Below are 16265 nucleotides of genomic sequence, written 5' to 3' on the forward strand. Positions count from 1 at the left end.
TGCATGTTCTCCCCGTGTTGGCGTGGGTTTCCTCCGGGTGCTTTAGTTTCCCCCAGTCCAAACACTTGCACTATAGGTGAATTGGGTAAGCTAAATTATTCGTAGTGTGTGTGTGTGAATGAGCACATATGGATGTTTCCCAGTGATTGTTTGCAGCTGGAAGGGTATCAGCGGCATAAAACATATGCTGGATAAGTTGGTGGTTCATGCCACTGTGGCAACCCTAGATTAACAAAGGGACTAAGCCGAAAAGAAAATGAAAGAATGAATGAACAGAATTTAGTGCCGCAATTACAAAAACATATTTGAAAAAAAGGCAAATTAGCTCAAGATTGTAAAGGTCTGTGGAAGATACTACTGCAAATTAAAGACCCAGATGCAGCTGCTGATTTCCATAATGACCAATGCAATATACAGAGAACAGTGGAAATCAGGTCACAAACAAGCAAAGCTGAAGATAATGAAGAGCTTGTAAATTATTAACAACAAAAGGCACACGATGGGTTAAACACGCTTTAGAAGCATTAAATGACTATCGCACATTCTGATGGATTCTGAAAGAGAAACCCCTACAAATGCACATGCTCTACAGTCAGCTACACAAATAACTGTGTCCATGTTTCGTTGTGTTTTTCAGCTCTAAGATTTCACGGTGTCTTCCGATTTGAAAAACCCATCACAAATTGTGTAAAATTATTGCATGCTGGTAGTAAAGCTGACCAACTTATCTGCCATATTGTAGCTGTATGTACACCTAAATCTTCTTTATTGTCTATAGTTATTGTCCTGAATCAACACTGAACTAACTTGAACTGAAGATTTTTACTTTGTTATGAACCGCACAGTTTTGCGTGCATTTTCTTTCTGTCTCTATACATCTCTCTCTCTCTCTCTCTCTCTCTCTCTCTCTACTGGCCTGCTAATGCTCCATTCCAAAACCTTCTGTGACTTATGACAAGGGAGATCCGGAACAACATAGTAAGTCACGTGACATACATGCTTTGCACGCAGGATTATTGATGTATAGACACACTAGTTAGCGAAGTGCGCTAATTTTGTATTTCTATTTTTCAGATAAGTTCAGGGAGCTTTTGGCGCTGAAGACTTTTCTTTTCATATTGTTTTCTTATTTAGTGGTTTGGGGAGGAGTTTAAGGGAATATTTTTGTTATATTTATTTCTTTGATTTTGCTAGCGCAACTTCAGTTCCCTCTCCCGGGTTTATCTTGGTTCTTTTCAACTTCATCTTATTGTTTATAAATATTGTAAACACTGTGGGAGCAATAAATCTTTTGCGGTGCTAATTTGTAGTTGTGTCTTCTCTTGCCATTTTAATCACTAGTTTATACTTTGGTCATCTTTATGTTACTCCTTTTAATTCCCTAGACATATTTTCATCAAGGATTGTAACAACTTATATTAACTTACACATTAATTGAAGCAACACTGGACTGAATTACAATCTAAACTAGAACACAGCATTGTCTTTATTTGGATCAGAATTTGCATTGATTGCTGTGAACCTGTTTTGAAACAACCTATACAGTCCAAAACGCCACAGAAGAAGATTAATAGATACTGAGAGCTTGCACTGGTTAGAAAAAAGCTCCCTTTACAGCAGTAGAAACACTGTTTTCTGCTATTAAAATGTAATATAACACAATGTATATACTGTTAAACTCTACATTAAAGCTATTTGTACAATATGATGTTTCTAACATTGAAAACGTCTCATTGCAGTCTGTAAAACAGAGTCTATGGTGGCTAAATGTTGTCTAGTACCAATCCTGAGCAACAATGAGGAACAAAACATGCAGGAATACATCCATTTCATGCTTTTTAAGACCTCTTGAAGCAAACAAAGCACTGGTAAGACACAGTAATGAAATATTAATAGCATTCTGTACAGCGACTGCTTGCCGAAAGTGATTCTCTCCCAATAGCTGGCTGCTTTAAATGGACATCTAGGGCAAAAGATGCTTTTTGCAGCACCTTGACCCTGTGCATGGTGTGATGCCCTTTTCACAAAAGATCACCCCCCCCCCCTTTTTTTAGTGCTCTACATGTGTTTAACTGAAGGAAAAGGGCACATTTGTGAGATCTGATGCAGTCTGATGGGAGTCTTCCCAACCCCAAAGGTTCATGTCACACTTCCTCATGTTCTCCACCTCATGTTCCCTTTTCCATCTGTGTTTGACACTTATGGAGGAGACACACACATATATATAGCAGTGAGAGATAAGAAAAGAGCACATTTGTCATCAAATGGAGCATGCTCCTGGATTATGGAAAGCCAGCTGCTGTTGACTTACACTGTTTGCTTTTTCTTCATCTCCGTTACACCATTTCACACCTCTCCATTTATCAAACTCAAACACGGCTATACATATATTATACAGTGCTTAGCATAATGAGAACACCCCCTTTCAAAATTGAGTATTTTTATTTATTTCTCAGTTAATATAGACAATCATTGTTGATGCTTAATAAAACTAATAAAACAAAACTGTTTTATTAAGCAGGTAAACCAGCTGTACACTGAAAAACATGATGTCTGTAAAACTGATGCAAACTATTTTATTTGTGTTGAATTTAAACAAATACATTAAATTTAATAATGTTCAACTTAATTTGTTTGTTTAAATTCAGCCCAAATAAATTGTTTAGAACCCCTTAACGTAAAAAAAATTAGTAAATTCAAGGAATCATCTTTGAATACATTTTTGCAGTGTAGGAAACAGTCCTTTTCTCTTATACACTTCATTTAAAACACTTCTACGTTTTCAGTGTTTGTTTGTTTAGCTAATATTTTTTTATTTATTTATTATTTAAATATTTGTTCTATATTCTATAGCTACATATCAATATCCAAACACTGTAAAAATGCTGCGTTCCACACAATTCCTTCATGTTGTCCCAACACAAATTAATTAAGTTAACCTAATTGTTTTTACAAATTTAAGCAGATTGAACATAAAACTATTCAGTTATCCACCCCAAAAATCATAATAGTTGTGATGCAGTTTTAAATAACTACTTTGAACAAGCAACAAAGATCATATGTGGGAAAAGCTTTAAATATTTTATATTGGTTCTTATTTTTATAGATATAACTTCTATTTTTTTATAATATAATTTTTTATAATTCGAAAGAGGAAACAATTCGAACACCATACAAAATCTGAATGGTTGGATATCAGCTCTAATGTTCAAAATATGGAGAGGATGGAGAGGATGACTTTTTCGTTATAAAATACCTGCAACATTAGCAGAAATGGACTGAGCTTATGCCTTTACACTGTGCAAACTGATATTTATATTTATTTGTTAATGTGACTTGTAAAAAAAAATATGTGACCAGTCAACTGTTCATTTAAGTTCCAATATTGTTGTATTTTTATTATTGTTCATCTTTCCTCCATAAGGAAAAAACAAAAAAAGTTTTAATAAAAAAAACTGTCAGGGTTTTTAAGTATTATAATATTCCACAATTTACATAGGTCCTGAGTGGTATATGTGTGTATTATGTATTATATATATATATATATATATATATATATATATATATATATATATATATATATATATATATATATATATATATATATATATATATATATATATATATATATATATATATATATACATATACATACATATATACATACATATACATATATATATATATATATATATATATATATATATATATATATATATATATATATATATATATATACATACATATATACATACATATATATATACACATACATATATATATATACACATACATATATACATATATATATACACATACATATATACACACATATACACATACAGTACACACACACACACACACACACACACACACACACACACACACACACACACACACACACACATATATATATATATTGTGTGCTAAATTGGAACAACTTTAAGTATATTTAGTATATTTTAAATAAGCATAATATGTACAGTAAGATAAATGTTTGCTTAGTGATATTAAAGTATATGCGCAATATAATATTCTAAAGCATCCTATAGAAATAATGAATTTCTAAGAGAGATCTGGGAGGGGTGGACTCATTTATGCTGAGCTCTGTATATGTGTGAGCAAGCAGAAGAAACACACCCTCTACTCTTTAAAAAAAAAATGTTAAGATTGTTGTGAAAATGCGATGTAGCCGACATCGGGTGAAACAACAAACGTGGATTTAATCACGTTTAATCACGCTCGCCGCAACTCTAAATAGCACTGCTCTCAGACATTAATCTCTTCAAATCTTCCATTTTTCTCTGTAAATCAGCAGTGCTGGATTCTTTCGCTTCTTATAAATAATGAAAAGTCATTGGTAAGTATCAGAAGTACCCGACATAAGAGCAGAATCTTTTCTTTACATGCATCATTTGACTTTAGAGCTTGCAAGTAAAAGGATGGAAATCTTTTTTTCTCTTTTCCCTTTTTTTGATATGCACATCACCATATAAACCAGCCTGCAAATGCCTAAATCGAGACTAAATGTTCAGCCTTAAAAATGCAAGATGAAAATCTCCAATTATCCTCATGGGATAGTCATTGGTTAGTATCAGAAGTCGGACATAGCAGCAAAATCTTTTCTTTACATGCATCATTTGACTTAAGATCATGCAAGTAAAGGGCAAAAAAACTTTCCTCCTTTCCCTTTTTTGACATCATAAAAACAAGCCTGCAAATGCCAAAATCTAGTCTAAATTTCACTTTGAAAAAAGCAATTTAAATATTTTCATCTTAAATAATATCTTCATTAGTCATTGGTTAGTATCGGAAGCCCAACATAACAGCATAATCTTTTTTTCCATTACATGCATCATTTGACTTTAGAGCTTGCAAGCAAAGGGGCAAAACTCTTTTTTTTCCTCATTCTGCTTTCCCCATTTTTTTGATCACCACCATAACATGAACATCACCATAAAACCAGCCTGCAAATGCCAAAATCTAGTCTAAATGTTCAACTTCAAAGATGCAAGTTGAAATATTTTTAAATATCTTCCTTGGTCAGTCATTGAAAAGTCATTGGTTAGTATCAGAGATATCCAACATAACAGCAGAATATTCTCTTTACATGCATCATTTGACTAGAACTTGCAAATAAAAGGGCAAAAAATAAAAATTCATATTTTGCTTTCCCATTTTTTTGATATGCACATCACCATAAAACCAGCCTGCAAATGCCAAAATCTAGTCTAAATGTTCAACTTCAAAAATGCAAGTTGAAATATTCAGAATCTTTTCTAAACATCATTTGACTTAAGAGCGTGCAAGTAAAACGGCAAAAATCTTTTTCCCTGATTTTCCTTTCATTGTTTTTTTTATTTAACATGCACCATCATAAAAATCTGCTTGCAAATGCCAAAATTTAATCTAAATGTTCAACTTCAAAAATGCAAGTTGATATATTTTCGAATATCTACATTGGTCAGTCTATGAAAAGTCATTGCTTAGTATCAGAATCCCGACATAGCAGCAGAATCATGCATCATTTCACTTTAGAGCTTGCAAGTAAAAGAGCAAAATTCATTCTCCTCATTTTTTATATGCACATCACCATAAAACCAGCCTGTAAACACCAAAATCTAGACTAAATGTTCAACTTCAAAAAGGCAAATTGAAATATTTACATCTTCAAATATCTTCAATTGATCAGTCATTGGTTAGTATCAGAAACCGGGCATAAGAGCAGAATCTTTTTTTTTTTTTTACATGCATCATTTCACTTTAGAGCTCCCAAGTAAAAGGGCACAACTCTTTTTCCTCATATTTGATTTTTTACATGCACATCACCATAAAACCAGCCTGCAAATGCCAAAATCTAGACTAAATGTTCAACTTCAAAAATGCAAGATGAAATATCTTTAAATATCTTCATTGGTTAGTATCTGAAGCCCGACATAAAAGATTCTGCTGCTTTTACATGCATCATTTGACTTTAAAGCTTGCAAGTAAAGGACGGAAATCTTTTTCCTTCTTTCCTTTTTTGCAATGCACATCACCATAAAAAGCAGCATGCAAATGCCAAAATCTCATCTAAACGTTCAAGAATGCAAGTTGAAATATCTCCGTAGCTTGCAGTAATCCAAATGACGACAGTAACATCACGTCTCTGGGGTCCGAGGGGCCTTTGAGAAGCTTCTTAATCACATAAGAAAGCTTTCGAGTTTCATTGCAGCCTTTCAGTGAACATCCAAGCACACTCAGAGCAGTGCCAAAAATCTCTGAAACAAGCCCACCACAAAACCCCAACCACAAAAATGCCCCGTCTCTTTCTCACACATGGAGAAAACAGCAAAGCCATTATATTAGTCCTTTTCCAAAAAGCTGGGAACAAACAAGGAGGCATACTTTACTGCGACTGCATGTACTTTCAGAGTGTGCACTGAATATGATGAAGCAGAAACACCAACTGACACAGCTGAGGCTCAAACCAGCAACCTTCTTGCTGTAAGGCAAACGTGCTACCCACTGCGCCACCGTGCAGCCCCCAAAACTGGAACTAATCTAACAATAAAACTGGAGATCACAGTGAAAAGGTTTGATCTTTCTATTCCTAAAGACGTTCGGTGACCAAAGCGCAGGGTGCAAAAGCATTTAGGGCGTGTCCGGAGGACAGAAAAATCCACTTTGCGCTGGATCTCATCTCTCATTCCCTTTAAGAGTCAGTTGCGTCGCGCCATGGTGCGTTTGCTATCTACATGGCGGACTTTGTAAGTGTAAAAACTGAATGCTTCACTAGTGAGAAAACAGTTAAACAGAGCATCTGCAGCGTGAGGATAAGAGATGAGCCTCCTCATTATTAACTTTCACTTTCACTCTCGTGGATAGGGAAATGTGTTGTACGCACAGACATCTATTAGTCTATAAATAATTAATTTCATTTATTAAGCGCAAAGATTTGTTTCAAAACTATTTCTAAATTCAGCTCTAATTTCCAGCAAACGAATAAATGAACAACGACAAAGTGTGCTCAGAAAACTGAGTTATATCCTAATACACATGCTGTGCCCCATATGGTCTAAAACCTGACAGGTGGGTAAATATAAGATTGTTTTTAATAAAACAAATATAAATATACATATAATAAATAATACTGCTACTAATAATAACATTATACAAAAGCAAATTGTTATGAATAAACTGAAAAGCCCCCCAAGATGAAGGCAGTGGTTTTTATATGTATGTAGGCTAGAAAATAATATGTTTTTGTAATATTTTAATCCTTTAAATAAAAGGATCTTTTTCATTTGTAGAGATATTTGCGTATTGCTGTACACCCTGTGTGTATTAAGCAATGTGTAAGTGAGGTGCACAACTAACGCACTCTGCGCTGGACTATAGACCTGCTTTGATCTGATCTATTGAACAGTCTGTTTAACTTCCTCAAAATAGCAACACACCAGCAATGCGCCTGAACACGCCTCCTTTTTAAGACCAGAACGCCTATGGGCGCACATATGAGCGCAAATGCATTTGCTATTTAAACAGCGCGGTGCAAAACGTCAAAACGACTCTTGCGCCATGCTGAAACTAGCAAATAACAATTGCGTCGCGCCTTGCGTCGGGTGTATGATAGGGCCCATTATCTGAGAAACCAATACCAACAATATGTTACACTAAAGTACCATATATATATATATATATATATATATATATATATATATATATATATATATATATATATATATATATATAAAAGCAATGCAGCATTTCCATATAGATCTAGGCACTAACACAAGCTCTAGTAAATCACACACACTACAAAGACAATGTGGTATAACAGAGGGAATGGGCTTCTGTATAGTCTTCATTGTCAAAGCTACACGTTTTAAAATTTCTCATGGCTAAATGGATTAAATTGTTTGATTTGCTTGAAATCCTACATAGCCACACACCTAAGCAAAATAGATATACATTTCACTATTATGGTTAAAGATTCTATATGTTATTAACTGTGTTTTCTGCTTCATTATAACCCCAACTCAACATTGCAGACCTCACAAAGCAGGTTCACACATTGAGATATCAATGCTGAAACAATATAATGCACAAGTCTAGCTGCATGCAAAAATAAATAATAATAAAAAGTCCAAAATTGCCCCCCCAAAAAAACTTGTACTATTAGATGCACAAATCAAAACGTAATGCTTCATTATTTTGAATAGACAGACAGACAAACAGACAGATAGATAGATGTATATATGGACTAGAAACAAGACTAAAAATCAAAGAAAAGCATTTTTTTGCAGTGCACATAAAATCCTGAAGTGAATCTAACAGAGACACTAACACAAGCTCTAGCAAAACACACACACACACAGACACACACACACTGCAAAGACAATGTGCTGATTCCTTGAGTCTGTAAACTGATGAAAAGCCTCCTGTCGGCTGGACGGTAGCTGATCTCCCTGAAGGCAGCACATTGTTCAGGGAAGAGTCTCTGGTGTTCGCTCTGATCAAGACTGACAGGGCGACCTTTATTTTTGACCGGATTATGTTTCAGGGGAAAGACAAGTTCGTTTTTTTTTTTTTTCTATGTACATAAATGCACCGTCAGCCTGTTTTCTCCCCTGGTGAGAGCACCTTGTGCGATCTTCTATGATCTCTGGACTAACAATGTCTGCGAGCACAAGCTTCCATTATTTCTCCTCCATCCAATTTACGTTTTTTTCCCTCCTCCTCCTCCTCGCAAGTCTGGAGAATAGAAACGTGCCTGTGTGATCTTTTCCCATTCGCAAGACAAGCTACATAAGTGTCCTTGACAAATTAAACAGAGCATATGAAGATGGTGGGAATTTAGGATGTGTTTTTCTTCCTCTTTTACTTCACGATGGCTTGAAATTACGATATTGGAAAATAATATTTCATTTTTCGGTCACACTTTACAATAAGGTTTCATTTCTTATTGTATTTAGTAACATGAACTATTCATTCATACATTTATTTTCCTTCAGCTTAGTCCCTTTATTGTGTGATATAATTGTTGGTTTATATCACACTAGTGCAACATTATTTCTCAGAATTGCAAGATGAGAAGTTAGAATTCTGACTTTATAACTCAGACTTCTTACTTTATTTAATAAAATTGTGTTGTTGTTTGGTCTCAGATTTCGGACTTTTTAATTGTTCAAAATGTCATGATTCGCACTCATTAAATAATTGCTTCGTACAATTTTTATTTTACATTCTTCGGGTGATACAAAACAATCATTTCGGCACAATGCCTTCCTCAGTGTGTGACACAATCCTCTCACTCCACCCTTTTGTCCCACAATCAATCACATTGTGTCAATAGTTAGAAGGCCACTCGATGATTAAAACAATCTCATTTTCATTTCAATATACCATAAGTAACCACACAATAAATGTTTACATTTATATTTGTCAATTATATTTACTTTTTTTATTGACATTGGCAGTTTATATCAACATTGCAAATTATTTCTCAGAATTGCAGGATATGAAGTTAGAATTCTGACTTTATAACCCGAAATTTTATCTTTTATTTTTGACTTCTTACTTTATATCATCAATTTTTTTTTACATCTCAAACTTCTGGATGTGTTTAGGATGTGTTTTTCTTCCTCTTTTACTTCATGATGGCTTGAAATCTGTTGGAATTACTTTTCAAGTATTTTTTTTTTACATCTCAAACTTCTGACGTTTTTCTTTGCAATTGAGAGTTTACATCAGAATTCCAACTTTATTTCCAACAATTACGAGATATGAAGTCAGAATTCTGAATTTGCATCCCGAAATTGCGACCTTTATCTCAGAATTCTGACTTTATATATTAGAATTTTAATTTATATCTAAAAATTCTGACTTTATATCACGCAATTGTGGTTTATCATCTCAGAATTCTGACTTTATAACATAAAATTGTAACTTTATTTCTCAGATTTCTGGCTGTATTTCATTGCAGCTCTAAGTATACATCACAATTGTGACTTAATTTCTCAGACTTCTGGCTGCATTTCATTGCAATTGTAAGTTTACATCACAATTGTGACTTTATTTCTCAGACTTCTAGCTGTATTTCACGGCAATTGTAAGTTTTCATCACAATTGTGACTTCATTTCTCAGACGTCTAGCTGTATTTCACTGCAATTGTAAGCTTACATCACAATTGTGACTTCATTTCTCAGATTTCTGGCTGTATTTCACTGCAATTGTAAGTTTACATCACAATTGTGACTTCATTTCTCTGATTTCTGGCTGTATTTCACTGCAATTGTAAGTTTACATCACAATTGTGACTTCATTTCTCTGATTTCTGGCTGTATTTCACTGCAATTGTAAGCTTACATCACAATTGTGACTTTATTTCTCTGATTTCTAGCTGTATTTCACTGCAATTGTAATTTTACATCACACTTGTGACTTTATTTCTCAGACGTCTAGCTGTATTTCACTGCAATTGTAAGCTTACATCACAATTGTGACTTTCTCAGATTTCTGGCTGTATTTCACTGCAATTGTAAGCTTACATCACAATTGTGACTTTATTTCTCTGATTTCTAGCTGTATTTCACTGCAATTGTAAGCTTACATCACAATTGTGACTTCATTTCTCAGATTTCTGGCTGTATTTCACTGCAATTGTAAGTTTACATCATAATTGTATCTTTATTTCTCCGATTTCTGGCTGTATTTCATTGCAATTGTAAGTTTACATCACAATTGTGACTTTCTCAGATTTCTGGCTGTATTTCACTGCAATTGTAAGCTTACATCACAATTGTGACTTCATTTCTCAGATTTCTGGCTGTATTTCACTGCAATTGTAAGTTTACATCATAATTGTAACTTTATTTCTCTGATTTCTGGCTGTATTTCATTGCAATTGTAAGTTTACATCACAATTGTTACTATTTCTCTCATTCCTGGCTGTATTTCATTGCAATTGTAAGTTTACATCACAATTGTTACTATTTCTCTCATTTCTGGCTGTATGTAATTGCAATTGTAAGTTTACATAATTTCTGGCTTTATATCATGCATTTGAGATTTAATTTCTCAGAATTCAGACTTAATAATTCAGAATTGTGAGTTTATATCTCACTATTGAAGTTTATATCTCACTCACAATTTGAAGTTTACATCGCACAAATGTGAATAAAAAGCCAGAACTGTGAGCTTGTATAACTCAACTCTGAGATAAAAAGTCACAAGAATCTTTATTTTTTATTCAGTTACAGAAGCAGATTTATATGGTAATCCTCATTGTAGATACAATTCAATTTAATTAATCTTTGTTAAAGCTACACATTTCATAATTTCTCCAACATAGCCACACACTAAAGAAAAATAGATAACTCTTTTACTATTAGGTTAAAGATTCCATATGTTCTTAACTGTGTTTTCTGCTTAATTATAATCCTAACTTGACATTGCAAATCTCACAAAGCAGATCCACACATTGCGATGTCATTGCTGAAACAATATATTGCACAAGCCTAGCTGCATGCAAAAAATAAAATCAAAAAAACTCCAAAAATGCCACCATGTACGGTGTGAATCCCTAGGGTGCCGATGTTTACTTCATCCTAATTTATGCAGAAATCCTTCTCTAATTAATGCACAAGAAAACACAACTCTTAAACTTCAGCATTTCCTAAAGCAAGATAGCTAATTACACAACTTTTAACAAGTTAGCCCTCTGTCCACATCGGAGAATATAAGCCAAGTGTGAAATTTTAAAGCCGCTCCTCAAGGGTGCTCTACAGTGATGATTACTCCAGACTTTCCCACAGTCATCTTTTTTTCCCACAGCCGAAACCTTTCCGTATTTCTCATCCTTCTCCTGACAATGTAAAGCAGATTTCTGCAAGCCCAAACTAGTCCGTGTGAGCCCACTGTGGGTGGACAAGGGCAGCGTTTCGCAAACATTTCTCATGCACCTCCACAGCACTTTCACCAATACCAGATGCTGCCTAAAATGAGCTATTTTCATCATCATATCGCATGACATTTATTCAAAGATGCAAAATCAAACAAATGCATTCATTTTTAGCCGTGCTTTTCAGTTTTATAGATTAAGCAATGCTTTATTTGATAGGTTGGGAAACACTTAGGATAATCCAGCAACTCTAATTATGTTAATGCATAGACAATAGGGTAAAGTGTTATTTGATGTTATTATAATATCCAACAGCCTTCGTTTCATTACTTTTGTCAGTGTGAATTGTGTGCAACATTAGCAGCGCAGTGAACAAGCGTTTACAATACAGTAGGATTTTTTTGCATTAAAATATGCTATACAAATTGAAGGGATAGTTAAAAATTGCAATTCTGAGATCATTTACTCTGCCTTAGGTGTCCATTTATTTTTATTTTGTGAAATACAAAGAATAAATGGTGAAAATGTTGGAAACATGTAACCACTGACAGTCATAGGGGGAAAAAAATACTATGGAAGTCAATGTTTACAGGTTTTCCAGCATTCTTCAAAACATCTTCTTTTGTGTTCAGCAAAAATAACAAGGGTTATACACAATAAGACAAGGGTGGTTGACAGAATTTTCTTTTTCAGGTGAGCTATGCATTTAATATTAATGCATACATTAATTTTGATTCTTAAAACAAAACACACAAGCTGAGGATTTTGGATATGCACCGCTCCTCAAGTAATCTTTTCATTATAAAAGCATTATTAAATAGGACAGTAGGATATATTTGCATTAAAATATGCTATACATATTGGAGGGATTGTTAAAAATTACAATTCTGTCATCATATACTCTCCCTTAAGTGGTTCCAAACAAGTTTGAGTGTTTTTATTCTGTTGAACACAAAATAATACATACTAAAAAAATGCTGGAATCATTTAACAATTGACATTCATAGGAAAAACAAATACTATGGAAGTCAATGGTTACAGGTTTCCTGCATTCTTCAAACTATCTTCGTTTGTGTAGAACAAAAATAACAAGGGTTATACATAATAAGACAAGGTTGAATTATGACATCATTTTTCTTTTCAGGTGGGATATGCACTCAATTTTAATGCATACATCAATTTGATTCTTAAGTAAAACACATGAGCTGAGGATTTTGGATATGCACCGCTCTTAAAGTAATCTTTCCGCATTCCGATTGAATTGCAAATAAAGAGTCATTATAAAAGCATTATTAAATAAGACAGTAGGATTTATACGCTATACATATTGAAGGGATAGTTAAACATTACAATTCAGAAATCATTTACGTTCTCTTAAGTGGTTGCAAACCAGTCCTTTTATTTTTAATTTGTTAAACACAATGAATATATGATGAAAATGTTCGAAACATGTAACTATTGACAGTCATAGGGAAAATAAGTATACATTGGATCTCAATGGTAACAGGTTTCCAGCATTCTTCAAAATATTTTGTGTTCAACAAAAATAACAAGGGTTATGCACCATAAGACAAGTGTGGTTGACAAAATTTTCTTTTTCAGGTGAGCTATGCATTTAATATTAATGCATACATTAATTTTGATTCTTAAGTAAAACACATAAGCTGAGGATTTTGGATTTGCACCGCTCTTAAAGTAATCTTTCAGCATTTCGATTGAACTGCAAATAAACAGTCGTTATAAAAGCATTATTAAATAGGACAGTAGGATTTATGTGCATTAAAATATGCTATACACATTGAAGGGACAGTTAAAAATTACAATTCTGACATCATTTACTTTCTCTTAAGTGGTTGCAAACCAGTCTTTTTTATTTTCACGGTGTTAAAAACAAAGAATATATGATGAAAATGTTGGAACTATTGACATTCTTAGGAAAAACATATACTAGGGAAGTCAATGGTTACAGGTTTCCAGCATTCTTCAAAATATCTTCTTTTGTGTTCAACAAAAATAACAAGGGTTATGCACAATAAGACAAGGGTGGTTTACAGAATTTTCTTTTTCAGGTGAACAATGCATTTAATATTAATGCATATTAGTTTTGATTCTTAAGTAAAACACATAAGCTAAGGATTTTGGATACGTAACCATTGGCATTCTTAGGAAAAACAAATACTAGGGAAGTCAATGGTTACATTTTTACAGCATTCTTCAAAATATCTTCTTTTGTGTTCAACAAAAATAACAAGCTTGCACAATAAAACTGTGTGATTGAATTATGACATTGTGTTGAGCTATCCATTTATTATTCACGCACAGGACACAAAGCTGAGCGTTTTTGACATGCACTGCTCTCAATTCATGTTTTTAAAGTAATCTTTTAGTATTTTGAATGAATTGCAAACAAATAAAAGTATTATAAAAAATACCACTTTCCAATGTCTGATAATAAAGCATCTCATATACATCCATTTCTTTCTTTTGTAAGCCTATAATGGGTGACCAAAACAAGTGCAAGACGTGTGACGGGGAGGAGAGCACGAGTATTTGTGCACCACGAATGCAATGTTTCAGCCCATCCTAGAGATCTGCACACAACAAATGCAGTGCTCAGTGTTTGTCCGAGCTCACTGTACTTCGCGGAGCTGTCAGAAACACTGCCGATGCAGCAGGAACGCGTGCATGTGTCTGCGCGTGGAAATGTGCGCTTCATTCAAGCTGACGCGCACACAAATAAAATGCATACACAATCCACCGTGTAACATCCACCAACAGCCTTATCATAAAGATCTCTACATGCATCTTTAACAGAACAGACCATTTGTCCAGCACAAGCACGCTTATATTCCTTTGCATTTGCCTCGTGAGAAACCTGTCAATCAAACTTACAGCACGTCCAAGTTCCAAAATAGCTTACTCGACTGGATTCCCAAGCGTTCTGCTTATTAAAAGTAACATGCATAACCCAATCTGGATCCTGTTTGACCTCTATAGCACTCAGATGAACCCAGTGGAATAATACACGCTGTTATTATTCGTGAACGCACATCACAAAGGAAGCTGCCGCCGCGCGCGTGTGTATGTGGAGCAATTACGCACAGATTACGCATGGCTAAAACACTGAAAAGATACACCAAAGCTTGAATTAAACTCACCAGCGAAGGTAAATCCCGAAGAAAAGAAGAAGCAGATCCATGTGAGTACAACCCCGGATCTCCAGCGGACAAAGGGACTCAGGTGTAACGGCATCTTTATCACCTTCTGGTTCAAGTTTAAGTCTGTAAAATGAGTATCTGCGGTCTTGTCCAAGCTCAGATTTGGTAATATCAGAGCGATGAGCGCATTTATAAGTCCTCCTCAACACAAATCCTCCGCTGTACCTTTGCCATCAGCGCGTCTTGGTTGCTCAGAGACAGCAGCGCATCACAGGTGTGGTAAATAAAGACGCGGCTCTAATTTCTTCAGCTCAAACACACTCGCACACACGCATGCAAAGAGACGCACACACATGCACACACACTCCAGACGCGTGAAGAAAGAGAGAAAGAGAGTGACTAAAAAGCAAACGTCCGTCTTTTTACTCTCCGCTGCGAATTAGTTGCTCCGGTATATAGAGATCGCTGGATACGGGCTTGAGCGCGTGCACATCTGCTGCTACAGCAATGCAGGAGTGAGGATACGCGATGTATAGAGCAGGGAGAGAGAGGGCGAGAGAGAGAAAGCAAAACGCGGAGCGGAGTGTGGAGAATGACTGGAACGGAGCGCGGATATCCAATCAAAGCGCATTTAGAGACCGGGGTTGGTGCCCATATTTTGTACCAAATTCATGTGTCAGGAAGAGGTTTGCTTTTGCCATTTGCATTGTTTTCTGTACGCAATCTTATCTAAATGCCCTTAAACATGTTGGCATTTTGAGCAAACAAAGGCAGACAATTAAAGACTTTTTGGATCAAATGAATGAAGGGATACATGAATGAATGAACAGATAAAAATAGACATGTTACGTTCACTGTTTTATTAAAACTGTTTTATAATTAGTATATTGGTCAATAAAACAGTATTATTGTAAATAGTCATTTATATTGTTTTTTAAAACAATTAAAACACTTAAAGTGAAGTGATGCACAACAAATAATATCATAATTAATATTTAATCTATTATTATTATTATTATTATTATTATTATTATTATTATTACTACTATTACTATTATTACTATTATTATTATTGTTGTTGTTGTTGTTAGTGTAAGAAATTAGAAAGGTAATTCTGAATCGCAGTGGGAGTATCAGCCAAAACACTTGAAACAAGATCCATTTTGTTGGGTTTTATTCACCAATGCCAGTACATAACTCTCCACATGGTACCAGACCGATT

The 16265-nt window shown here is 34.4% G+C and overlaps 1 protein-coding gene across 1 annotated transcript in view; it reads right to left on the bottom strand.

Annotated features, from left to right (window-relative positions):
- The window catches only part of unc5a (unc-5 netrin receptor A), a 480707-nt gene extending 465188 nt beyond the window's left edge, over nucleotides 1–15519 (bottom strand). Inside the window, exon 1 of the mRNA XM_056471872.1 lies at nucleotides 15044–15519. Coding sequence (XP_056327847.1) covers nucleotides 15044–15137 — 94 coding nt within the window. The 5' untranslated portion in view covers nucleotides 15138–15519. The remainder of the gene's footprint in view (nucleotides 1–15043) is intronic.
- Between the last annotated feature and the right edge of the window lie 746 nt (nucleotides 15520–16265).

The sequence above is a fragment of the Danio aesculapii genome, chromosome 14, assembly GCF_903798145.1.
Source record: "Danio aesculapii chromosome 14, fDanAes4.1, whole genome shotgun sequence".
Classification (NCBI taxonomy): Eukaryota; Metazoa; Chordata; class Actinopteri; order Cypriniformes; family Danionidae; genus Danio; species Danio aesculapii.